We start from the raw sequence: 27,838 nt of genomic DNA, 5'->3' as shown, positions 1-27,838 counted from the left end.
AGAAAGAACAGATGAGTAATTGAGTAGATATCTCTTCTTAGTGCCGTACCATTATTTCTGAAGATGGCTCAGGCTATCTGTGCTTGAAAGAACCGTATACAGCTGTAACAGGAGAAGGGACGAGGAAACACAGCTGAACTAGCCCAAGTTTAAGAGGCATCGCTACTGCATCTCAGAGCTTCCTACTGGGCACATTTACATCTGTGTTAAATCTTCATGCTCGAGACTATAAAAGCACTACCTTTCTCTGACAAATTCTTAGGCTGGGTTGCTCTGTGTGTTGATGTACGTTGTCTGCATTTCCTCTTCTTGCACTTTAAGATTGATTTAATTTTTATCATTATTTATATTTTATGATTCTGGTAGCTTTAATTCCTGCTTGGTTTTATATGTGAAGTAGATACAGGCACAGGCAAATGACAATATCAGATGAAGAACCTATTTACATATCCTCAAATGGCAGCGACCACGTGCTACTGAGGAGCTGTTACACGTAATTCACCTGGGGGAGGCTGTGGCCTGGGACCAGACTTGTCCAAGCTCACTGATTAGGAGCATTGTTGTTTCCTGGAGTTTGGTAGCAGCAAGGTGAGGTGGTAACGAAATGCACCGCCGTGCAACTCGTGGTGTCGGTAGATCAGGGAAGAATGAACTCCCTGTACTATCAGATCAGTGAGAATTGTGCTTTATTTTGCTTGGTAAATAGTTTTCTTAATGCTTTTAGGGTGACAAAAAAGAGGCCTTGTGGAAGTAGAAAACTAGTGATCATTTGCATGTGCTCAGATGTTACTGCAAGGCTTTTTGTAGACTGTACGTGTTGGAGTGATCATGGGAAAGGAAATTGCCTTTTGCTGTATTTCATCTTCTCTTCATGTACGGGAGCCTGGCTCCGAGATCCCCCTCAGGTCTCTGAAATCTGTGTACCTCGGGGATACACAAGAGTGCAGTTCCAGGAAATTCTTTGAGGATTATTTTTTTTTTTTCAGTTATCAATAATGAAATTTGACATTAAAGTGAAACTGTGTGTTTTATGCGAGTGGCTTTGATATGATGATGATTTATTGTCCACTTTTACTTATGAAAGCCCACTTAGTAAATTCCTTGTGATTTGTAAACCTGCAGGCAGCATACTGGATAAAAATGATGAATTGGACAGCTGAGAGAACAGATTTCTGTCCACTCCTGGGACTAATTTTTAATGACACTTACAGTGGTGTTAGCATACAGTGGGGACGCTAGCAACCCAGAATTCCCTCCCCCCACCACCACCTTTTTTCTTTTTTTCTCCTTAAATCTTAAACTTGAGTAGGTTTCAGTGACTGAGAAAATACTGCTTTTCAGTTTTGTGCTGTGGCCAGCTTAAATAAGACTCAGCACATAATCTCAGTTAAGTATTTTGTCTCAACAGTGAACAAGTCTTTGTGTATTCTTCCCTTTTCTCCCAAATGCTGATACACTTCTACGCAAATGAAGAACAGTGCTTAAATCTGATCCGTGGAACACTGTGAATGTCTGGATGCTATGAATTACGTGTGGAAGTATCGATCTTCTTTTAATCTATATTTAGCCAGTGCAAATTTTAGCAAGTGTTTGAAGTTTCTCTGTACAGACACTGGTTTTGTAAGAGAGGACTGCTCTCGAGGGATGGTGTTTCACCATTTCAATCCTGAAAAAAGCTGAGGTAATTTCATATTTAACTAACAGTTCTTGCTCGGATCACATGCTTAATTAAGTGGTGCATCTCACCTGTAGAGAGCTGAGAACTGAGAGCCTTCTGAAACAGAGAAGTCAACATTTACAGAAGGAGGAAAATGAGAACCTTGTAGTTACTGTTGTAAAGATGAACCTATTATCGTGCTGGAATTGGAAAGAATAGGAATGACATGGACACCTAGTCCTCCAGGCTGTTTTGTTTCCTACACACAGTTGAACAGGTCAGCTGTGTACATGCGTGCAAAAGGCAAGAAGTTTTTCAGAGCACCTTGTCTCCAGGAGCAAGGGAAATGGAACTCAAGCAATTTAACACCAGCCTTGCAACTAGTCTAAATGAAAACTGTCTTTCCCGTCTGCATTAGTGAAGCCACGCTTTGTGCTCACATTGAAAAGCTTCGGGGGGGGAAAAAGTTTGGGCTGCAAAAAATGCTGATCTGACATACCCCAATGAAAGCAGGGAAAACTAGAAGGAAAAAAAAAAAGACCTAATGGCATGAACAGTTTATTTTATAAAGTCTTACGGTCTTCTCTCATCACTGTCCCTGTAACAGTAATAGCCTAATAGCCTGAATGTTTTAATTGGATAGGAAAAATTCTTCAGAAGTTTTCTTCTGTGTGAGAAGAGGTGATTTACTGAAAATGAGTCAGCGTTCTGTCTTATTTTTATTAGGAAAATATGCAGAAAGCACCCTAGAAGCAAAATTGCTTCAACTGCCATTAATCAGTTCCCTGTCCTTGCCTGAATCTGGCTTGCTGTGTGTCAGAGCTGCTGCAGGTGAGCACGGAGGAGCCCAGAGCCCGCGGGCACCCTGCTGCTCGGGCAGCGCTGGTGGACGCGGCCGCAGGGTGGTGTGGAAGGGACAGGGACGCAGGGCGGTGACTGTGACTCCTACTGCCTGCTAAATAATTGGATTGATGCTACGTGTTAGCATTTTCAGCTTCTTAGTGAAAAAATGAAAATGAAAATAAAAAAGGAAGAGTTGAAGGGAGATGTATAAAATCCTACCAGCATGAGCAGAGTTCGTAAGATTAATTTGCGTGAAGGCTTGCATTTAGTTAATCCATAATTAATCAGCAGAGCCCACAGGTTCTATAATTGGATGCTAGTGACAAGTTAGTTAAAAGCAAAATTAAATCGCTCCATGTCGCGTTTGTATATGGGGGACATTTCAGATTAGGTATTTAATTGATGTGAGTTTGCTTTGGTTTCCTGCCCTTGCTGCTGCAGCTGCCGAGGGAGATGCTGAGGTGCAGCTTCTGATCTCAGGGCCCCGTGGTCACTGATGCTGTGTGGGCAGGAGATGACAGCAGTCTGTGTCTTTCCGTGCTGGGGCAGGGAACGGAGGGTAACAAGGGTGCCAGAACTGCCATGTTCCACCCTGAACACTGGCGAAGACAGAACGTACAAAATCTTGCAGATAGTCATTGCAAGAAGACTTAGAGGAAAACCTCTGAAATTCTGCTACGCTTCATGCAGTGGCATATACCTATCTTGTATATCATGCCGTGGTGGCCTTTTCCAACATTTATTATCTGATGTGAAAATGAGCTTTCCATCCTTTGGTACAAAATTAATACTAGTAAAATGTTGATGTTTTCCTGCCTCTGAATGTCAAAAGCATTCAGCTCTGTTTGCTGATTGTGAACTTTGGTAAATTTAGGCACACTGATCTTAAGAAATTAATGCTTTGCTGTTTAGATTTTTGGAACAGGAATGAAATATTTATAAGTTGATTGCAAGCAATATAATCCTAGTATTTTTACAATAGCTTGTCCAGAAAGACATTCTTAAATACTAACTTACTGTAGCTCCTGCCAATGCTTGTGAGCGATAGTGAAGGTCTAAGGATTTCAAATTGGAATTGAAAGATTTAGTATTGGCATACGCAATAATTTGTTTTAGGTTGTATAAATGCTTTTTAATTAAGAGGTTCATTGAAAAGATGTTTGAAGGTCGTATCCTTCCAAGTTTTGTGTGCATTTGGATTCGGTGTTCAGAAGTTAGGAGTCACTGAAAACCTTAAATGAATTGACGTAAAGAATATTTTAAGTGATGGAGAAGCACATATCAACTTCTGAAACTCCCTTGATGGAATACAGATTGCCTTTCCATAGCTGTGTTGTTTTTCCACCAAGTATTTCTGATGTTATAACGTGAGTTATGCTACCTGTGCAAAGAACTTTGTGATCAGTCAGGGAAGAATTTGTATGTTGATTATTGAATCACTGACTCCGGTGGTTTCTGGTTTTAAATGTAAATATGCAGTAAAAAGAGAATAGGACCAAGAAATTGGGTAGCTCACAAACCAGCTGAATGTGCCATTTTGTAGATACAGTCTAGAGATAACTCTGAGGCTAATTTTGCACGAGAGAGGCTGCCAAAAAAAGATTTCAGCTAAGACTTCTGGTCCATTCCAGCACAAAATTAATCCAAGATAAATCTGTGTGCATAATTCATAGCTCCCCAAAGTTATTTTAGATACTTATATATTTATCAATTGCTTCTGTTAAGCTTGTCTTTATTTGCCAGAATCTGAAAGACTGAATGCACTTAGTCCTGTGTGTTGTTGTCTGTGTCCTTCATGCAGTCATATCCCACGCTTGCCACCCCAGCACCATCATTAGCAGATGCAGCTTTTTTCTGCTGTGTGTGTGCAAAAAGTGTTGGGTCAGGCTACTTCACCCCAGGGCACAATCAGATCTTGTGTAGTTTCCCTTCTGGCCTCATGCTGTAATGGCCTTCTTTTTCCCAAAATAAGACATTTAGCAGGGTCATAAAAACTTCCAATTTCTGCACCACCTGACTGCATTATGGCCATACTAAAGGTGGGTGGACTTGAGAAAGTGGTGTTTTATGGCATTTATTGGATACTTGACATTTTTACTCTAAGCCCATCCTGATCTCTTTCCCACAAATGCAGTATAAGCTTTTCACCCTCCCTGCTCCCTGTCCAGTTTCCCACGGGATTTCTCTCCCCCTGCTCTCTCTGGTTGTTTCTGTTGAACAGAGTGCACCTGAGAGCATCCAAATACGAACATAGCTTTAAAATCCGTGTGTTTCCAAAGGGTTCAAGGTCAGATAGAAGTATTGATGCTGGCCCTGTTGATTATTCTTACCCAAGCTTTCGTCATAACTCTGCTATGCTCTGAGTTGTTAAATTATTCAGCCCTCCCTTTGAAATCCATCTTGAACATCAGACTCTCCCTCTTCCCCAGTGCTGATTTCTAAAGCCTGGCTATCCACTGAAATCTATGTATGTATATATCAATTCCTTCTTATTCATTCTAAGTTTTTCAGACATTAATTTAATCAAGAAATTCTTTGTTCTTTTATTACAATGGAATGACTAATTACTTTGTAAATATTTTTTGCTTATGTTATGCTAGCTCAGTCAAGTCTCCTTTAAGAACAGCTAGATAATCTGTTTTTGTACAGTGGTTCCTCGGATATAAATGTATTCAGACCTCCACCTATCTTCATTAACCTCTGCTGAATCTGCTCAGTCTCAGCCCTCCCAGCTGCTGAGAAAACCAACACAGACATTAATAGTTAGTACAGGTTTGGATCTGATTTTCCATTTATGTTGTAGTAGACGTGATTAAAGCCTTCAAGTACAATCGCAGCTAAATCCTGTCATAGCCTAGGCCATTATTTTTTTTCTTTTCCTATTAGGACTTTAAGCATTTCTTTGACATATTTTTATTGCGAGATTAGGAAGAAAACACTTGACTTGTTTGCAACATTCTCATTATATTCTCTTTATAACATTCCTAAAAGAGAATAAATATAAAATGCTTCTGTGTATTGTGGTCATATTTCAGTCTGACTTTAATATGCTCCATGATTTCCCAGCTCACAATTCTTCTAACCTTGTGGTGACAGTCAAGAAATCCTCATACCTGAAAAAAGGGCAGTCGCACAAGCTGCCCGAGTCTGTATGATGTGTGGGGACCTGGATAATTTGTCTCTGCTACAAAGCTCAAGCCTTTAGGTTTTATGTATCCTACTTGAGTAACTGCCAAGATGGTTTTCGGTGAGAAAGCTATCTCGTGGAGACAAAGCAGCCTTTCATATCACTTTTCCTTTTATTAACCCCTCACTGATGTCAAGGTCATTGGGCTGCTTTTTTCTTACTAGAGAATATGAGAGTCTAGGTTTCCCATTAGGTTTACTTCATCCAGACCTGTTCTTACAAATTGCTTGCAAACTCAAACCATTTCATGTTAACAGGGTCTCATTAAGCTACCCAATTGTATAGCTTAATGCCACCCCATTTGTACACACATCCAAAGGGGTCATCTGCCTCCTAGCCACTTCCCCTTAGATGGTGGAGGTAGATGTTGATCTTGCCTGGTGAGAATCCTGCTGCCTCGTGTACTCACCTGCACAGGGATTGCTCAGAGCACACGGCACGTGCAGGTTGAGCCACAGGTGAGTTTTCGTGTCATCTTCTAATACTCAGCTTCCTCATCTTGAGTGCCAAGTAACACTTCAGGCTTTTCAGTTTAGTGGAAAACGGCATGGGCAGGCAGAAATTAGTTGAAGTGAAGCCTTTTGTGTCAGATTAGGAGGTGGTTTCAAAAGGATATTTGGTGACTAATTGACCGTGACTGCTAGCCCTAAGGAAACTGTTAACTCCTGGAAGCCTTGTAATCCTGACGGGAATCCCATGTACACTCCCTGTTTGAATCGTTTCCGAGGCAAAGCCGTGACATTTTTCTCCTACGTCTTGCAACTTTGTCCATATCAAGGCAACATCCCTTCTCTATGGTTCTCACCAAGGCTGTGATGATTAAGCACTTAGATTGATTAATCAAATTTCTTGTGATGAGAACCACTGTCATTCATTAATCTGAATGGGATTATAAATAAGAGCTGGCAGATACAGGGGACAAACATGTTGACAGATAGACCTGCTGGTTTGAATACAAATTACACTATTGCGTCTGGAGGATTTTAGCTCCTGGCAGCCTCAGGATATAGCTTCCCTAAAGGTAAAATTAGACTGAGATTAAAGTATCCCCATATTAATAAAGAAATATACATTTATGAGCAGACAGCTACTGCAGGTGGATATGCAGGATTGCATACCAAATATCCTACATCAGGACCGGGCTGTAGATTTTGATTCCTGTGTAATTCAAGAAAGATTTTATGAGGTTAGTTTTAGTCAAAATTCAAAGATAACCCAGCTGCAAATGTGTGGCTAAAATCAGTTTGAGTGGTAAACCAGCAGGCTAGCAAGGGCAGTTTCTGTTAAATTGTCTTGAAGTTGACAGCACTGAAAATAAAATTTGTATCAAATTTTGCACTTGAAGAAGCACCGTCTAACGTTCACTTCCTTGAGAAATAGAAACTTGTGCTTTTAGTATTGGGACTTAGTCCTGGATATTGTTTAGGTGACTTGCACAGAAGGATTTTGAAACCCTCACCATGTTGCAGTCAGTGGCAAAATTCCCATCAACTGCAGCAAGGCTGGAATTTCGTCTTTAGGGGATTAGGTGACTGTGCAAGTCATTTCTGTCGTTTCTAGAGTGACTGCAGAGCAGCAGGCAGGAATGCTGCAGAGCGTGCTGAGATTAAAGCTCTCCCGTCTTGTTGAACTGGCCTCGTACATTTTTCATAAATATTTCAAGAATTCTTATTAAAAGAGTTACCGGCATAAAAAAATTAAGAGTTTGATAGCTGGCATATAGCATACTACCGTGTTGTTTCAATTTGTGGTGGAAGGTCAGGGAGCTGCTGTGCTCGCTGTCAGAGGAAGGTGCTAGCACCTTATCCGCGTTGATGTCCCCGATGAGCAGCCCGCTCTGCCTGCTGCAGGGCAGGGCCCCAGCCCCGAGGACCAGAGCTCATTCATTTTCGGGCTGGCTCTGGGATGGCTTCTCCTATAATAAAGAAATATCTGCAGCAGCTCCGCAGCTTTTATGTCACTGCATGTTTGCAACAATCAGTGCCTTACCACTGCGGTGAATGCTCTTCCTTGCCTTGCAGGCAGGAACTTTTGCCTTTCTTTGCAGAAGGCCAAAGCCACTTCCCTGCTTGTCATTCTGCTGGTGGTACAAGCAGAAACTTATTTGTTTGGCTGCCTGCTTCTGTGGATCAAAGCCCTTTCCCTCTGGCTGATATAATCAAAACTAGTAATGGTGAATGGATCGGCAGCCAATGTCCACGTTCAGGCTACCTCAGACAGAGAAAGGCAGGGGCTTATATTGAATGTAAACAACCTGCTAAAAAAGGCTTGACCTTGGACTTTAATTTACTATTGAGCTGGAGGTAGGAGATCAATGGGTAAGTGCCAGAGGATTCAATAGTAAGTGGACAGTACCAGTAAATGCTCTTGCTGAAACTGTGCAGGCTACCAGAATAAAGAAAATGTACAGAAAAGAGGGGTTGGGGCATGCTGGAAAACACAGTTACTGACTCTCTTATTTTTATTATTATTACAGTAATTTAACCCACTCTGACAACCCTGTTGGGTTTGCCATTATATTTCTGCCTAACTTTGCAGCCGGGCTCCTGCTTGAATGCGGTGCTGTACCCTGTGGCACCTCTCACAGCACTGTGATGAATCTAAATGACTGCAGTGCTTGAAATTCCTGAACCTGTGGTGAGTCCTTCAGGTGCTGGTTTACGCAGCCAGCCTGCGAGGATCCCTCTTGCCGCAGAACGCCAGCTTGAGCCAGCAACTGGGAAAGCTCTGCAGGAGCCTGTTTGTGAGGCTGATGGCCCTGGTAAGAGAGAAGGCATCTGCTGGGAAGGACAATCATTTTGCAGTAAGACAGGCATATTAAAAGTATAAAATCTTGTCACAGACACCACTGCAAGTAACAACCCATTCAGAGCCCTTCCCCTCTGTGTCCCATCCTTCTCTCAGCAGACGGAGTATCACAGAGCATCTCCTCTGAGTGCTCTTTGCTTACAGAAAGGCATGTGAGTGAGGGCATATTACACCCTGGTGCTCACTTTGGGAGTGCTTCTGGGACTGAGCCACATGCTTTGAACGTTAAAGTAGCTGGGAACAAGAAATAGATACAGCTAGATTTTATTCCTGAAGAAACACGTGTGTGTTAAAAGAGGAAACGTCATTACCCTTCAGTGTTACAAAGGTAGCACAGTTTGGCATCTCTTTTTTTTTTTTCTTCTCACAATACTTAAAAACAAAGTCTTTGTCTTAAGACTAGACTTAAAGGAAACAGCATTTACTGTAAAAATCAAGAGAAAGTGCAAAAAAAAACCATCACTTTCTAGAGACTGGTCTCCTTCCTGTGTGAGAGGAACATGGAGCGAAGTGTGCTGAAGACGGGAGTTGTTCACGGGGATCTGGATGGGAAGTGCTGGGATGGAGAGCTAGAGTCTGTGCAGGGGGCTTGTAAAGAAAGCTCTGAAGATCGAATTGGGAGGATGGAGGGACTTCTGTAAGGCATGCAGCATGGGACTGCAGGCACAATGAGAGCTGGTTTTGTGGTGTTTTACCAAAGGTTTCAAACTGGTGTAGAAAAGAGCAGATGATCTGAGGAGATGCCGAATGCAGGAAGCACCATACTTGAACAGCTGAGCTTTTCTTGTTTGAATCTCAAAATAAACTCTTGGTAAGTTTTAGAATTTGGGGCACCCAAGATGAGCGCCCATATAAGTAGATCTCTTGCCAGTTAGCCAATATTATTAGGAGGGTAATTTATAGGAGTGAGATGATTAAAACCTGCAATCCTTGCAGTGATTTCAGAATTCCACAGAGGGGAAACGGGTTTGAAAAGCAACCCATTAAACATTTAAATATTTCATAAAATATTAAACACGTCAAAAATTGCTTTCTAACAAGTCATGAGGTAAATAGAAAGATATTTGATAACAAAAACTACCAGAACTGACAGGGTCCTGTAAGGAATACAGCTTGGCTTTAAATTGAGGATGCAGTAACCTCTGCTCCTTTGATTAGCCATAAAACAAGATCGGTGTGCTCAATCCAGAAATCATTATCTAGGTGTAACTGCTGGGGACATCAAGGGCATCGGGAGGGTTTGAAGCACGTCAGAAAAAGAGCCAATACCGTGAAAAATAAATAAATAAATAGTCTTGCACCAGGCTGAATGCCTGACCAGCAGCCAGTGCCCTGACGCTGCAGAGGTCCCCTGGAGGCTGGCAGCCCCGCAGGCTGGGACATCGGGATATCTGCGTGTGTGTGTGAGCTCGGCCTCTTTCTGCTTGTGGGGAGCAAAGCGGGGGCTGCAGAGACCCCACTGCAAGCCCTGCAGGTCTCCCAGGACTGAGTATTCACACCCTGCACTACAGTATTTTCGTGGTGGAACAGAAAAGTAAAAATCACAATGAGCTAATGATTCGCTGAGAAAGGCAAGGCAAGGAACACGGGACTGGACTAATGTTTCATTGCCGTAATGTCCCCTTTAACGTTACTTATGAGGCCTCTTGGGTTTTTCAGAGAGAAAATGAAGATCCTAACTGAATCAGTCTTTTACGTTACAATCTGTTGCCTAAAAATTAAAATTATCTGGGATTTTAAATTGCAGAAATGTTAAGGTGTTTTTTGTGATTTGCTGTCAGTACATAAGGATTCCTTGTCCAAATTTACAAACTCTAAGTAATTGTTTAAGCTTTGGTGACATCAATAAAATACTTGCCAGCAGCGTAGGTTATTCCCATGTGCTTTTTTTATTGTACTATGTCTAAATGTTGGAGGAAAAATCTCAACCTGTCCAATGTCTCTGTTTTGTTAAAATCAGTAGTAAGGAAACATGGTTAGCTGTTTCTTTAGTTGAAGATTTGCTGCAGTGGAGATACTGTAGCGGCAAATTTTGGATGCCTCCCTATGTTATGACACTTTCTTCCCTTTTTAGATCAAAATAAAACCTCCGAGTGTTGCCTGTCTGCCCTCCTGGATTGCTTCTCGGTGTTGCGGGGTTCAGCCAGTGTTACACCTCATGATTTTAAAAGGTTAAACCGGGGCCGATCTGTACAAAGAAATGTTTAGGTCGGTTTTCTGTTTCATACCTGTCAACTTCGTGTCATTTTGCCCTATGAGAGTTGTCAAAAAAAATCTTCTGGCTCTGTTCGCTTGGCCAAGCCCCATCATTGCTCTCCCCCTCCCCAGCTGCATCTTACTGTTCAGGGAGAAAAAGTAAGATTGATGGCATTAGGTTCCCTGTGCGTGGTGTTGGCATCGAGTCAGGGGATTTTATAGCAGCATGTTGGCTTTTCTCGCTGAATTTTGATTAATGGAGCTGGCTGGAGCTGCTGCTGTCTCCCAGCTCCTTCAGCTGACAGGGGCGAGCATAATCTGATGTTTAAATGGATTTGGAACGCGTCTGTGGCTTTAGCATCCGTGTCCTGAAGGAAAGACCATCTGCTACAAGATAACCTGATCTCAGAGGGCACTTACTTCAGATCTGTTTGAGAAGAGAGATGACACACACCGAATTTGAGGGTTCCCCCTATGCCTACTAATTTGGTGGTGAATAAGCAGCTCACGTTCCAGACGCAGTTTTGAAGTTGCCCTGCACTTCTAAGCGGGTTCCCCCCTTTCAGAGGAGAGTAGCAGAGGATTTTGTGGGTACTTCTTACAGATGCAGATGGAAAATGGTTCCTACGTGTAAAGCAAATATCTTAATACAAAGAGCTAACAAACTTTGAGTATTGATTCCGATTTGTATGACATGCAGATATATCATTTTCAGGAAGGTGGGGTAGTGCATTTGCTGGGATGTGGTGGTGAAAAGAATAGGATGCAGTGGTGTCTGTATGAGCAGGAGATGTCTATGATGGAGATGGCAGAGTTGTTTTTATTCTTGCATTTGGACTGGTATCTCTGAAACACGGGTTGTTGCACTGAAAGGAAAATATTGGTACAAGAATTTACAGGCTGCTTTCCCACTTTTCCTTATCAGGGAAAAGTACTGGGGCATCCTTTCACACCTTACGAAGTGTAAGGGTGGGCTGCATTATCCTCAAATGCCTGGAGGCTCCAAGTCACGCAACTTCTGCTTCCTGCCTGTGAGTTTTAGTGCTGCTGCTGCTGGTTGGTGTTCTTTTGGAGGATGCTCGCATTTTAAAGGCGTAGAACAGGCCCAGGCAACAGAAATGGGGCAGACTAAGAGTCATTTTCCCTGTAAGCTTTATCCATGGGAGGTGGAGGTCAAAAAGTACGTATGTTCATGCTGCTATTTTGATGATTTCATCCTCTCCTCTCCTCTCCATTTTAGATCTCACTCGTGTTACAGTCAGATTCCATTATTTGGGGCATTTTTTTGTTGCTGTTGCCTGACTATGAAAAGGCTATTTGTTTAGGGATTTTGGTGTAAATCCCATACTGCCTAGGAGAGGCACCAGGGCAGAAGCATCTACCCAGGGCATTGAGCAAGCAGCCTGGTCCATCCCCTGCCTTCCCACAAGGCTGGAGGCAGAGGACCTTATTTTTTCCCCGCTGACCTGTGTAGGTCATACTTAGGATGTGTGCAGGCTGCTGCGATGTTAGAAGTTGAAGCCTTACGCCATAAAATTACTCAAGTATATTTTAATAATTTAGAGCCACGGGTCTTACATGGTTTGTTCTCTAAAGATTGATTTAGCTTCTTATTAAGGGAATTGGGAATTCAGTGTGAAAATCTGAACAAAATCCTGACTTTTTTTTTTTTATAAATATCCACTAGTGTAACTCACTGGGGAGAAGAATTTCAAAGTCTGACCAACCCTATCTTGAATTTTTGATTCCTTGCTCTCCTATTTCCGTTCCCAAGGTGTTCTTGTTAAGGAAGAACACCTCAGCATTATTGTATTATTTTTAAATAAGCTACAATCACTTTAAGGAGCTTAGGATAAAAAAATGCACTAATACTTTGATTTTTTTTCCTGCAGTTTTCAGAGGTTTGATAACGCAAGATGTGAGCTGCATATAAATGGAAGGGTAGGCAGTGCTAATTGCCCAGCTCTGCCTCTCTGTCCAGAGAAAGCCCTTTTTTCTTTAATGATCAGTCGATTTTAGAAAGGTACGCGATGAAGTGGAGCTGGCAGAGGTGGGCTCTCTGGGAGCAGCACTGGGGCTGCAAATAAGCTGTTCGGAGCTGAGAACTTCTGGAGGCAGGTAATGGGCTTCGTGTTGCAGGGGAGTTACAGGGTAAAGCAGGACGGACGCAGCAAGGAGAGCGTGGCTTTGTCCTACAGGCTGCTGTGAGCTTGGTAGCGCTGTTCTCACCTGGCTGGAGGTCTCTGCAGACACAGGACCCTTCTCCTCAGAGGTACTCCTGCTATCAGCATGCGTGACTGTCAAATCTCTGCTGCTCTTGCCCTGGCAGCTGGAAGGATTGCCCCGTGTGCCCTCCAGGTGAGCAGTGCTGGGGCAGGTTTGCATTGTGCCAGTGGTGTTCTGCCTCTGGGCGGTCTCCAAATTGCACCGCTGCTTCCCAGCAGCGAGGGGAGGATGTTTAACCAGCTGGCTTGTCAGCATGAAGGGGCACCCCTGACACTGCAGTATTTCAGGACAAAGGCTACGCTCGTTGCACGTTCAGATTTCCTACCTACGTGTGTGCAACACTGTGCAAAATTCCCAAGAGCACTTAGCAATTTTGCTTGCACCGCTCTGGAAAAGGCATCCAGCAGCCTTCCCTGAAGGTGCCGAAGCTCATGGCCAAAAAAGCACTCTGCTCACCTCTGCAAGTATTCAGAGCCTTACTCTAATCTCATTGTTTACCTCTCTTCCCTGCTCCGTAGGCTTCTTCACCTGACTGTTGCCTCCTGGAAACATCTTTATGGCATTTTTTGTCCAAAACCCTCGTCTCGATTACTTTCTGTTGGCTGGAGGGGCAGGGGGGACATGAAACCGTTAATACTTAAACCTCTAAATGTCATGTAATTTGCAAACCTCAGCGCATCCCTCCCTGAAAGGTGACTGCAGCAGGCTCCAAGGGAAGCTGTTCCTGCTGCAGCAGTCACCGGGACGGCACCTGAGGGCTGGGAGCAGCATCCAAGTCCTCACCCCAGGGCAGCTGCCCCCCAGGGCTCCCTTCTGGGGATGGGCTGGTGCCTATTGCCATGCCCGGTGCTCATCCAGGAGGTGACAGAAGTTCACGTCTTCATCTCTATTTTCAAAACAGAAATCAGAAGCTGCTGAAGAGGCTTTTCTCTTCGGGCAGTTCAGAAATCCTATTTCTTTTCTCCTAGAGATTTTGTGAACTTAAAAGGAAATCAGGAAAAAACAATTCTTCTCTGTCCAGCCCATTAATTCAGCATGCTCAGAGCAGAATTAACCTTGGCAAGCCTTGTAGAGGAGAGAGTAATTCTAACCTTAAAAATCTGCTGATTAAAGCTGGTTTCAGGAATTCGATTTCACTTAATGCATTGGCTGAGAGCCCAGCCCAGCATTAACATAACCACAGACACACAGGCCGTGGCATTTTTTTACCTTCCCAGTAAAAAAAAAAAAAAGGAAAAAGATGAAACAGCTCATGAAACCCCTTTTGCCTGTTTTGAACAAGAGGTTGCTTTTGTTGTTGTTTTGTTTGTTTGTTTTGTTTTTTTACAGCCTCCTTTAACTAACTGCATTGCGTGCTGTGCTAATGGGGAGTTTGCCATAGAGCTTTGCCATCCCTGCTTGGGGATGGGTAAGATTTAGTCCGTGGCTGTTTGTGCTGTCTGAGCTTCCCGTAGATAAGTACAGCTTTGAGGTACCACCTGAAGAGGACTCCAGAAACGTGTACCAGATGGTTTTAGTCTCTCTCATAGCTGAGGAATGTGGGTGCTTCCCCCATCCAGATAGGTCATAGCATTTAAAACAGCACTTACCAGTACCAGGAGAAAAATCCCTTTATCCGTTAAGTTATGCATACTTCTCCTTCCTGGGATCTAATTTTTAGTTTTAACTTTTCCTAAGGTTGGGGTCCTTGACTTCTGCATCAGGCTGTTTTGGGCACCAGAGTGGTGGATGCACATGCTGGGAAAGCTTCTCCAGAGGAGGGCTCTGGACCTGCTTCCAAGTCCTTGCTGGGAAGCTGTTCAGACCTGGTGATCCTGAACCTTCCACGCTGCTTTCCAAAATGGGAAGACCAGTTCTGAGTCAGCACAACTCTGTATTAAAGACCTTTTAATAAAGCACCAGGCTGCAGTGCGGCCAAGAATCACTGTCAGGGATTATCTTAAACAAACACTGTCTGCTTTTTTCCCATGCTGAATGGTGGGATTAAAATGTTAAGCTTTTCTTTGGATTATTTTCCTGAGGTTTTTCTTCCCCTTTTTTTCTCTCTCTCTTTTTTTTTTTTTGTATGTGTGTGTGCGTGTGAAATGTACCCTTGACATATTTAAAAACCATTATTAATCTTTGTCATTTTTATTTTAAAAATAACTCTGTGATAGAAGCCAGCAGTCTTTAAATCCTTTTTAATTCAGGCCGACCTTGTGAGTGATTATCTTGCGGAGGAGACGTTGCAGCCAGCCTCTCGGTGTACTCGCTGATAAGCGTGTGCTTTTAATGACACACCTGAAATGATGGCTTTCCCTCTGCACTAATCCTGTTACAGGGCATGCTAATGATGTCAAGGCTGGCAAGTTCATTGTTTGCAGAGTATTTTCATAGTTTATGAAGGTGCCTTCGAGACAGAAGAATGATAAATCAAGATAGAGCAGACCCTTTGTGTTTGCACCAAACAGCTGGGATTCCTGCACTGGAGAGATTACAGAGACAGAGCCCGTGTCCCGCTGTGAGCTGGTTTGCAGCCAAGATAATGGCATTACTCAGGCATGACAGAGCACAGAGTAAAATATGCAGGTCATCCAAACAAGTGCCAATAAAGCCTTGATTCCACACGTTAACCTTAACATCAGTATTTATGACATGGCATCCATATCTGCAGAAACAGATATTCTAGACAATTCAGACAGTGATTTAGAGATAAGATTTTCTAGCACCCATCCGCTTACGTTTCAGCTAACGTGATTTAAAGTCTTGCTGAAGTTTCACCGGAGTGAGGGCCATCCCATCCTGCAACCGTGGGGAAGACCAAAATTAAGAGTAAGGAAATAAACCAAGAGCATCTTTCCTTGACAGCTGACAGTCCTGCTGCTGACCCAGCAGCTCCCTGCAGCCCTCGTGGCAGCACCTGCCCTCCCTCCCTGCGTGCAGAGCCTGGGGACAGCTTCAGCTGCTGCCCACAGACGCTCCCTGTCCAGAGCTCCCGCGGAGGGCAGAGGTTGCTGGATGGCCACCGAGAGAGGAATTAATTGCAGAAATTGGGGAGCAAATCCAAACTCACTCAGTTTTGATGTTTCAGGACTTCGAATACACGGCACACATTCAGTTGGTAAATTTGTTTTATGAGAGCCCTTTAGCTGATGGCGTTCAGGTTGCTAATATTTACACTGAACATTTTAAAATATTTACCCCAAATAGTTTTTAATAGTTTTAATATTTCCAAATATTAAAAGCTTTCCAAATTAGGTTTTTTAATGATATAGCTGTTCTGCATTATTTCCATTCTGTTCTTAGTGTTCATCACCAAATTTCCCCCATTTGAACATATCTGCCCTTCTGATGTGCTGTTGTTCATACCCAAACACCAGAAGAAGGAATTGAAGGGCCAAGCGACAGGGCCGAGCATTTACATCTGCACATCCTGAGCTGCCTTGGCCGCCTGCAGGGCACGGGCACTGCGTGACCCCACACAAGGCCCTGGCCACCGAGCTGCTCCCCAGGGAGCACCAAGGGCCCCCAGCAGTGTGCAGAGAGCAGTAATTACGAGCGTTGTTGCAATCAGTGCAGTCGCTGGAGTAAAGCGAAAAATGAAGTTCCTCTGCAAAACCCCCTGCAGCTGGCTGTACTTATTTTTTTTCCTTCTGTAATTGTAGAATATCGGCATGCCTAAAACATGCATGGTCTGTGATCTTTCAGGGGAAATATCTGAAGAAAGCTGCAAGCAGATTGCTCATTTGTTGCAATTTCTCATTTAAGGAAAACTAATCACCTTCCGTAGAGGGGGATATATCATTGTACGCATGCCTGTCCCCACTCCCCACGTGGACTATATTAAAAGCCAGCAGAGTCAGGAAATAATGTTGTTTTTTTTAGCAATAAAAGGACTGTTGTGGTTTAACCCGGCCAGCAGCTAAACACCACGCAGCCATTCGCTCACCCTTCCTCCTCCCTCTCTGGGATGGGGGAGAGAAACAGGAAAGTGAAGCCTGTGAGTTGAGATAAAGACAGTTTATTAAGACAGAAAAATAATAATATCAATAATAATAATAATAATACCGATAATGATGATAATAGTACTACTACTAATAATGTGTACAAGACAAGTGATGCACAATGCAATTGCTCACCACCAGGACAACATATTTTGTGGGCAGGAATCGTACGGGGATCTTTTAATAACAGCTTTGTGTTTGGTTTGTACTGGGCTTAGCTTCCAGCTGACAGTGTTGTGTGAGTTTCAACACACTGGAAATCTGGTTTTGCTACAGGAAGAATTCCTTACCCTTACTCGTTTCAGGTAATTAGACAAGCAAAGTTCATTAAAACGACAACAACAAAACACTGTCTTCTCATGTTGCTGTATAAAATAATACATGATGACAATTTTTTCAGTTTACATGCTCTCAATTTTAAATTATTGTACCTGAGTGATAAGCCATGTAAAATAGGTGTGGGTTTTTTTGGTTCTAGTTCGGCCCCCATGGTGCTAGTGCATCTCCAAGGGGTTTCTCTGCAGCAGAAGCTGAGGACGTTGCTGCGTGGTGGAGCACTTGGTTCCTCCACAACGTGCAGGGTGGGCTCAGGCTCCTCTGCTGCAGTGATGGCACTGTGAGACATTGAGGAACTGGAAAAGCCTCTGTCACCCCTCAAAAACTGACAACAAGGCTGAATAAGGATCTGGTCATCTGCAGATTAGGGTTTATGTCCATAGATAAACTAGAGAAATGTTTAAATTCTGTCCATTGAGTCTTTAACCCACAGTAGTGTTTAAAATGTATTCTCCTAAAATTTTGCCCTGCTCTAACCTGCCATTCTGTTTTACCAGCAGAATCAAAGCCCTGGACTGACTTCAAAAAGTGCCAGTGGAGCATAACAGATAACGTTCTCTCATTCCTGTCTCTGGGTGCTGCCTTTTTAACTTGCTCGTCATCCAGATAATGATTTCTTTCCCTAACCCTGTATCTGCTTTCTCTTTTTTTGTCCTCAGTGCTTGTATGGCTGTTACGTCCATTCTTCCATCATCCCCACGTTTCACAGAAGGTGCTACTGGCTTCTTCAGGTAGGATGGTGATGGATTCCTTTCTTGTGGTTTTATTCCAACTGAACTTGTATGGCTGTGTTTCTTTTTGCTGTTGGGGAAGTCAGCTGTGCCCTTCTCTGGGGTGTTTGATTGCTTTGGGGGATGTTTCTTGTCTGAAGGTGATAGGAATTTTCATAAAGTGGTACATCTTTCTTTAGAGTTGTGAGATGTTTTCTCTAGATAAGTTTCTAGCAAGTATAGAGCTTAAGTGTACCCTAAACAGAGTCAGCTAAAATGAGACTTCTAGATTTTTAGTTTTTGTTTGTTTGTTTGTTTTCCATTTTGAAGCAAGTCATGCAGTAGGAGCTGCAACTGCTTCCAGAGCATGCAACATCGTGGGAGAGAAAGCAGCCTGTGGGGATTTGTCTGAATTTAGTGTAAATCTCATGGCAAGCTGCACAAAAAGGGTGGGTGGAACGGCTTTCCTCCAGCAGGGAGCTCAGTTTTGAGGTAGCTCTGTTGGGTTACTGGGTGATTTTTCTCCTCATTGTTGTGGGCACGATCAAGTCCCTTGAAAAGTTTTCCTCCTCGTTCTTCAGTGTTTGGGTAGTGGCCACATACGGAGTGGTCCTTGGGTAGCTGTGCTCGGGTTCACTCGCTGAGTGCCTGGGCTGGGTATTTGCTGACACCGGAGTGCTAAATGCAGGTTTGCTGAGCTACTTGTATTGACTATTTACTGTTGCTTACAAATGCTGAGCATGTGGAAGCAATTCATTTTCTTTTGTTAGAAAACAGCACTTGACAAATACTGTAATAATGTTATTGTTCTAAAGATTAAACCCCCGCAGTCCCGAAAACAACTGGGTCTAAGGAAAATGACATCTGTTTGGAGAAGTAAATGCAAAATACTTCCATGTTTTTCCCTTGGTTTGAAATCACGCTTCCATATTAAAAAGACAAAGCTGTTGCTCTCTCAGCTGCATAAAAAGACACCCCACAAACCACAGAAGATGCTGCCTACTCAGTGGGCTTAATCCAAGGGAACATACACAAAATGTTACTGTCCTCTGTTATCCTTACGTGCATCTCCGAGCTCCGTTTGCATTCTCAAAATACAAACGTCGTATGTAAGTAAAGGGGCAAAAAACCTTCATTGCTGCAGTCAGAGCTGTTGGTATTTCACCTGCATGGAGGAGAACTGTGGTGTTGTGACTTTGCTGAAAATGCAGTGTAACCGTGTTGAATCTACCAACTTTAACCCTTCTCCTAGCTGCAGGAGGTTTTCCTCGCCACCTCTTCAGCTCCTGACCTGTGTACCAAGTTGGATGTGCAGGCAGCAAGGAGATGGGGGAGCTGTTTATAAGCATGACTAAAGAAGCCATTAAAAGTTCACAGTTCAGTGCACGGAACTGAACAAAATCTCTAAACTTAGAGTCCAGTTTGCCTTGGGCAGCAGACAGCTGTTTGTTTTATTATTTAGCGGCTGTCTCCGCTGGTGCCTGTGATGGATGATGTGACAGGAGAATTCAAAGGAAATTCTAAGTTAATTCTGAACTGTAGGCACAGCATGGCAGCACCGTGTGTGCTTGCTCAGGTAATGTTTTCTCCCAGGTGTCCCCAGTGAAGGCAGAGAGAGGCCTGGGATGGGTGGAATGGCAGATCACTTGCTTCTTGCAGTTCTTGCTTACAGAGGAGCAGGGTGTTGGTGAGAAGATCCTCATTCTGCGGTTCCAAGAGCTCTGCAAAACAGAAGTGTTGTGACAGCTTGGAAGGTGTTGAGCTTTGTGGCACTGCTCAGGGGCTGGCTGCGGGCACGGGGGGCGATGGCCCCGCTGGGAGCCGAGGTCGCTGCACCCGGGGGCTCTGTAAGGCTGCCCCAAGGAAAAATGCCTGCTTTCCTTGCAGACGGACTTAGGCAGCCGTTTGGCCTTGCTTCTTCCACTTGGCACTGCACGTTGGTTTCTTAATTTTACAATGGAAGGCTTTAAGAACAGTACATAATAAAAATAATGAAGTACTTTTATTATTAAGGTTAATAATAAAAGATTAATGTGAACAATGCTATAAGCCTAATTCATCAACATGCACCCCTGTGGGGCACAATTCTGGAACACCCTCCTGTCCTATTAGAACTGTCAAATTATTCAAATGTATATTTAATGAACCTGAACTGTAAGCAAGTGTGTTTTTCAGGGGGGGACAGTGTCCTTGTGGCAGCAGTGCCTTGGTGAAGGGACGAGGCCACAGCCGGTGAGAGGAGCCTGATCTCAGTCTGCAGCAGAGCACAAGGATGGTGATGCTGGGTCTTTCACAACTCAGCAGTGGATGTTAATTTAGAGAAACAGGTTTTTTGTGCATTTAGAAGGCAGCGTGACAGCCTGCTCCCGACTGAAAGGCAAACGGTGTTCAATCGAGTAGCATTCACAACAGACCAAGTCCTTTTATCTTTTCCAAGCGTTTCTTTCAAGGCTCTGGCCAGTAAGTTCATGGTAATAATGTTTTCAGTGTTTCCTGTTGCCAAAGAGATACTATCCTGGCTTCATTTTCAGCGGGGAAAAAGAAGAATATCATTGTGATGGCAAACTTGGCACTGTGTGGTTGCGATAGCGAGTCTGCTATACAGGACGCAGCTGAGATTTCCTCCTTTGTCATCTGAAGTTTTGTGGTGTGTTTGTTTTTGAGATATTTTAGTCTTTCTTCATAAAAGGTTTTGAATGCTGCCTTACAGAAAAAAAAAAGAAAAAAGAAAAAAAAAAAAGATACCTTTGTTTTCTTTTTAATAGATTTTGTAATTGTAGAACAAACATTGTAATGCCTCTGCAGGAGACCTTCCAGCTCTGGGCACTCAGCCTCCCATACTGACTCTTGGAGCTGAGTGAAGGAATAATGACAGAGGTACTGCTGGTGGGTCTCTGCACTGTTTTCATATTTTTCTTTTGCATTCCCGATTTCTAGAAAAATAAAGTCATGGTCTGCACAACACACAGACAAAGAGAGAGATGATGAGGTGAACAACTTCTTCAAAGACCATTTGGGAGGCCATGGAGAAATCTTCAGTAGCACCTTAAAAACAAGGCTGCTGCAAAGCCTCCCGGACTCATCATTTGCTGCCCTTCTAAAGGGCTCCTCATGGTTTCACATGCCCGGCAGCACTAAACCCAGTAACTGAGTATGGAATGGTTCTTTTCTTTTTGGCATTACTGGTGAGCTTTCTAAAAGAAGCGGTGCCTTAGCCGTCTGCAGTCAGCCAGGCACAGAACAGCACTGTGAAGTCTTTTTTTAGGTGTGAGTGATGGCAGGTACTCCTGGAAAGCCGTCAGCACAAGGCACTGCCACTGTGCTGGTTGGCTTGTTTGCCAGCAGGACGTTCGTGTATGAGCACACGTGCTGCGTGTGTTCAAACCTTCAAAATGGCACCAGATTTTCTGTCAATAGAAAAGAAAAATGTTTGTACTCATAATGACTAACGCAGGAAAAATGTGGATTTTCAGAGATAGTCTATTTTCAAACATTGGCACAGCTGACTACAAAATGCAGAGTTCCCTTCTGTGTACTGGTAATTGGCACCCCAGGAATTTAAAATTAATCTAGTGCCAGGTTCCCAGGGCTGGCTGCTGTGAGCGGAGGTTATTGGAAGCAGGCTTTGTCTGTAACCATTAATACCAATGTGTTCCTTGCTCTTTCCCACTCCCATGCAGTACAGCTGGAGACTCTCTGTTGGACAGTGATGGGGAGCAGGGCTGATGGCTGGCATTTTCCATCCTGCCTTTGGGAGATTCTGAATATCTTTCCTTGTGTTGGTGTTAAGACGCTGCAATTGTGGGTAGTGATATGTTGAAAACAGTCTTTCTTTCTCTTGTAATAAGTCATATACAGACCGTGCTTGCTATAGAAACATGCTATTTTTTTTATGAATTCACAGTAACTGTATATATTAGTTCTTTATGACATGGGGGAGACCTTTTTCATATTGCTATCTTTTCTGTAATTGTTTGCTTACACATAGAGAGAATATGTATTTGAGGCACTTTGTTTTCATTAGATTATTATTTGTTTTTTCCAAATGCCTTCCCACTTGCTGCAGTAATTTAATAACAACAATGGTCACAGCAAAGAGAGGCCAGGAATTGTTGACAGAAGGCTGCTGACATGCTAGGACTACCTCTGGCTCAGCTATAAAAGAAAAAAATTGGAATAAAATAAAAGGAATTATGAGCAAATATTCAAATAAAGCCTATGAATTAGTTCAAAGAATATTCATTAGCTTAGCCATTTGCCGGTACCGTTTGCACAGGTGAGATTTTCTTGATAAACATGTTTGTGGAAGTAGGAAGTGCAGGGAATACTGATACCTATGGATGTTCAGTCTGCTGGCGTTTACCCATTCATCACAGCCCATCAGACAAATTAAGGCTAGCAAGCGTTTGAGAGCAATATGTAGGCAGATACCTTTCTCACACGGTGTGCACATTAACTGCTCGCTGAATTATTTACAATGGTGAAAAAAGTGTGTAAATAGCAAAGTGCTCCCAGATAACTCCACAGAGAGGAGCGTGGCACAGGCCAGCAGGGCGCAGGCTCATCTGCCAGCAGCGGGAGGACAGGGCCTGTGTCCCAGCAGGGTTTGCCTCAGTCCCACGATGGCCCTGAAAGGCATTGGGAGGACTTTTCCCTTGTCTCCTGCAGACTTGTGTAACGTAGAAAATCTGCACCGTCCTTATCCTGCCGCATTGCCCCTGCACTGCTCTTGTGGTGGGTCAGACATGCCAGGGCAGGAGATGCCGGTAGCTGCCAGCGAGCTGTTGCAAATCAGGCTTCACAGGAACGGCTGCAATGCAAACATCCAATCTTGTAGTAGCTGAAAACCAGCTGTGTTGCATCGTTATGCCTTGCACGCTCTCAGGATTCTCTCAGCAGCCAGGGGAGTCACTGTGAGGCTTTGCCACAGAGCAGAAAACGTCAGGGGGAAATCCAGGCAGATAGCAGCTGTACAGGTGTGATGTCCAGGCAAGAAGTCTGTCCTGGAAGGAGTAAGTGAGACATGCTGAAGGGGACGTTGCAGGTGTGCAGAGTGCTGTTAGTGGTGTTTAATCATCCTTCACGCAGTCCTGCGTGCACCAGCTGCATCTCTCAGAGTATCCATAAGCCAGAGCTGATAGCTCATGCTGTGCTGCACCAAGCAGCAGCTTCCGCTTCCCTGGCTTGAGAAGCAAGTGACAGCTTGAAGAGTTTGGTCTTTTTTAACATGAACTGGAAATATTACAGCCTCATAAAAATTCCTGGGACTTCTGCTCGGTAATAGTTATTATTTTGCATTTGGGTAAAATAGAAATGACTGGGCAATAAAGCATTAAAGATCTTGCACTGTGTGTGGGCACTTTAGCTAGGTCCCATATTGTTGAAGGAATGAGGTGGAAGTCAGGCACTTGGCATAATGAGCCTTTGCCTTTTTTCCAACAGGAATGCAAACTGTTGCTATTATGCTAGCACATTTTCACCAAGTGTGAATGTTAGCCCACAAGACAAAATCAGCTGTGTATGGCAGAGTGACAAGGGATGGCAGGGGTACCTAACAGGCATTAGGGTGGCCTGGCATCACGAGCTGCGGCTCCACAGCACCGCAGCACTGATCTGCTGCGTGGCCACGGGACCGTGACAGATGAACCCCAGGTTCAGGATCCCTGCCAGAGAAAGGACGGTAGCGGTGATGTTCACATCCCTGCACAGAGGCACTCTGAGACCTCTTGCCTTTAGCAAGTAAAGTGGAGTAAACTGCTATTTATTCCAGTGCCTAATCAGAGCCTATGCGTATCCAAGGGTTAAAAACACTCATTTTAATCCCAAGATTTCTACCTGTGGCTGGAAGGTGAAGCCTCCCGGGATTTTCACAGGGAGGTTTTGCAACACTCGCCATGTACAACATGGTTTCTGGGGCCTGAAATTTTTTAAAATTATGCCAGTCTCTCTGATGTCACACGTTTCTAACCCTTATTTACTCCTGAAAATAAATTTCAAAGAAACCCTTTGAGAGGTGTTAGCTGTGCTCCCTCACAAACACTTGAACCCTTTTCGTTCATTTTGGTTAGAGAGGAGAAGCTGTTAGGTACCCACTTGCCAATCTCAGTGAGACTCAGTCTCTGCAGGGATCCCACAAAATGAAGCTCTGTTTGAGAGGAGTGAATAATTAAATATGTTTGAAGGCTCCTTTTGTGGCTCTGGACTTTGCATAAAGCTCAAGTTCCATTTAGTGTGAATGACCCAAAGCTTAAATTGTGTTAGTACAGCTTTTCTAAAAACAATTTGTGTTGTGCTTCGTTGTACCTACAGTTCTTTGGACAAATTATTTTGGTCAGTCGTCCAAAATCCTTTTGTTATGTTTGTAACATGAATTGCAATTACAAATTACAGTGCAGGAGCCTTTCCTTGATTTCCTTTTTCCTTAGCAAATCTCACCTTTGTTTCTTATGTAACTCATTGCTCTGAATAAGGGTTGCCGCTGTGGGTTTTCCTCTCTCCTTTTCTTGTTTTCAGGACTAGCTGTGAAAACGGCCATTTGTTTACTCTGGTTACTCCTTCAAATCTGTAGCTGTCTATAATACAGGATGCAGGCATTAAACCCAGCAATAAAGGGAAAAGAGAAATGAAGCGGTGCGTCATGTAGTTCATGTAGTTCCTTAGAGATGAAAATTATTAATTAGTCTTATTATCCAGAACATGCCACTCTGCTAATCCTTCACCAGACAAACTGTTTTATGCCTCCAATGCTACATTCTATCAGCTCTGCGAAATGATTGCTTTGAATATAAAAGACTGTGCACGATGGTTTGGTTGCCATCTTTATTTGTCAAACCAAATAAATGGTGTTCTCGCTTGTATTTGACAACTTTGGAAAGGCAGAACAAAAAGTAAAAGCCCTTGAATTTTCTTATATACAGTTATTCCTTTAGTTTAATCTTCTTTTGCTAGTGCATTCTTAATGAAGTGCTCATCTCTAAAGCACAGGAATAAGTGATTATAAATATATATATTTGCCCCAGGAAGCACTTCTATTTTTTTCTTTTTTTTCCCCTTTGAAGGTGGATGCAGCCCTACTTGAAGACTTTTTGGTCAATCTCAATATTTCTGCAGTGCTTTAAAAACAAATAAAAGTTTTCTGATGCCTTGAAAGAACAACTCTGCTGGGCATCTTCTCTGTTTGACCTATGAATTTTGCGCAATGCAGGTGCTGTTTGTGGCTCGTGGCTAGCTGAGGTCCTGGCCAAGTCTCTTGCCTGGATGTGATTGTTCGTTTTTGCTGAGTTTCTGCAGGGCAGAGCATCCCTGCTTGGGAGTGCGGGGTCAGCCGGTGCAGCAGTGGTGGGCGCTGCTGGTGTCCCTGAGAGAGCTGTCGGGGAAGCAGCCCCCCGATGGCACAGCAGAGGCTCTCCTGGGGATGGTTTGACTCAGTAACGTGCTGTGGGATGTCTTGCACTTGTCTTCTCATTCCCCACTTTATTCTTTTTATGTGAACAGCCTAAACCAGACAAAACAAATGATGTAAGACGGTGCAGAAAAGGTAGAGTATCCTTTAACTTCCTGCTATACAATTATGACCTTTTTAATGAACATGTAGATGTGTTTTCAGGGCACCTGTATCCATCAAAACCCATTTTCAGTCTTTGAAATAGTTCAGGCATACGTTTGCGCTCACACACGCACTCCTGTGATCTATTCAAGTTGAAGGTTATTTTTGCCTGATTTTTCTTCCTTCAAGTTTTGCTTGCTCACTGATGTTAACTTCTCATAGGGTCATTGCCTTCACTAAAATTAAATTCCATCTGGCAAAGCTCATCGCAAGCTGTTTTCTAGTGATCTCCTCCCTCTTGGTAAGAACAAAGCTATCCAGTGCACTGGACTCCAAACTCACCTCCTTTGTTTCACAGCCAGTACACCCCCTCTTTTATTAGGGGAAGGACAAAACATAGAAGGGGACCGCACCTACAAGGCCTACTTTTGGGGAGAACCAGGAGTGTGTGTCTATTTTACATCTGTCTTCACACTCCAGACCACAGAAATAAATCAGGACGTTGTTTTCATGAAAAATGTTTTTCATGACAAAAATCTATAGTAGATAAAATTGAACTTGCAACTCAGCCTAGGCCATACCCTTTTATCAGTCTGGATACCTTCAAAACAAAGATGTGTTTTGACACTTGCAGGATGAGGAAAATGGGTCTGTGGAGAAATGCAGCAATAACCCTCTCCTGATGTTCCAGCAAAGGGGAAACAGGGAGGATTACAAATGAACTGGTATCTAGAAGGCTGGAAACATTTTAGCAGGAGTGCTTTATCTTTTGTAATGCTTTTATAAATTATTTATTAACACACTTGCTGCATTTTCCCTTGAAATTGGATAGAAAAGCAAAATGTATAGCAGGCAGATTATATTCTAGAAGAAAGACGTTAGTGATTAAAAAACAGTTTCCAACTATTTCAAACATATAACTTTATTTAAGACGAGTAGTCTGCTATTTTTGTATCACTCTCCACCATTTTAAAGAAAATGCAGGATTCATTCTTCAGATGTATGAGAAGACTGACACTAATGCAAGCAAACTAAAACACAGTCAGAGTGCTTTAGCTGTTGCTTAAATAATCTGTTGTCATTTATAGAAGAGATGCATTTCCCAAACTGCTTTGGGACGTGCCTTGGTTGCTAATCAAGAGGAGTTATTATAGGGGCATCATAAAAAAGTCCAAAACATGGCCGACTCCTGAAAAAATGGAAAGCAGATTTTATGCTTTTGGCTCTTTGTGGAAATGATGCACCATTTGCACTTTACATCTGACTTGGGGGACTGAAAGCAGTGTATCTGTCACTTTATAGCTGCTGTAATCCTGCCATGTGCTATTGGCACACTAATGTGACGGGGGAGAGCAGCACGTGCCCGAGCCAGCTGTGTTACCAGGCAGCATTTTGTTTGCAATTCAGGCAGCACCGCACTGATGTGACACTGGCCTTATGCAAACAGCCTTGCCTCTATCTGTTCCTAGCGATGTCTTCCAGGAGCACCTGCATTATCAAAAATGTATTTTGCCCCAATGGTTACAAAAAAGAACAGAAAACAGGATTAGTTCCGGGATGCCTGAGGACCCTGCTGAGGTGTCACATTGCTGGAGGATATAAAAATCTTTATGACACAAACTGGAACCGGATTGCTTTTGCTGGAGTGTATGCCCACCTGTTCACCTACGAAGATCCCACCAAGTGGGCCCATGCATGCTTTCAGACTCTGCCCTGTTTTGGACCCATGATGTTATCACCAAAGTATCCTCACTGCAGGAATCGCAGTCAGAGAACAGCACAACTCAGCTGGAAATTAAATTGAGACACAGATTCCGAGTTACTTATTAATACTCCCTGTATACCCAGGATTAGGTTTTTGGTGATGCTTAAATTGAATTCTAATGCTATTTTGAAATGTATAATATGCTGAATTTACTTCACCTCAGGTTTGAGTTAATGGTTTATTAAATTACGCACCTTGCAGTAGCAAGGCTGTTTCCTGGCGTAGGACATTTAGGCTTACAGACGGAATGCAGCAATTTTGCTGATCTCATCCACGTACTCCCTGGCCAATTACTAGGTCTGCAGGTGTCCATGAATGTATTATACTGTCAATTGAAGTTTCACCTGCACTGGTAAGGCATAATGAGGGATTAGGTTGGAAATTTTGTGGTGAATAAAATTGCAGTTTGAGTTTAGAGATTTAGAGTACATTTCAGGGTAGGTGTGAGAGAGCTTGTAGCAGACGTTGCTAAGGCTGAAGTCTCTCATTCTAACACAGGACGTTTTTTCTTTCAATATGTAGTGGTTTGGCCTGCAGTGAGTTACCTCTCTTTTGTATGCCATCTATTAAGGCACTCTTTT

General features: G+C 43.3%; 1 protein-coding gene across 11 annotated transcripts in view; it reads left to right on the top strand.

The window, feature by feature from the left end:
• The window catches only part of CAMTA1 (calmodulin binding transcription activator 1), a 323,903-nt gene that overhangs the window by 185,152 nt on the left and 110,913 nt on the right, over nt 1-27,838 (top strand). For 9 of the 11 annotated variants that reach the window (XM_068658398.1, XM_068658399.1, XM_068658394.1 and 6 more), the window contains one exon: nt 17,896-17,967. The exons of the other annotated variants lie outside the window; for them this stretch is intronic. In XM_068658398.1, coding sequence (XP_068514499.1) covers nt 17,896-17,967 — 72 coding nt within the window. The remainder of the gene's footprint in view (nt 1-17,895; nt 17,968-27,838) is intronic. 11 annotated transcript variants of the gene reach the window in all.

Source organism: Anas acuta, chromosome 22 (genome assembly GCF_963932015.1).
Source record: "Anas acuta chromosome 22, bAnaAcu1.1, whole genome shotgun sequence".
In the NCBI taxonomy this organism is placed as follows: domain Eukaryota; kingdom Metazoa; phylum Chordata; class Aves; order Anseriformes; family Anatidae; genus Anas; species Anas acuta.
Note: the sequence above shows the minus strand (reverse complement) of the source record. Positions and strands in the feature narration are given on the sequence as shown.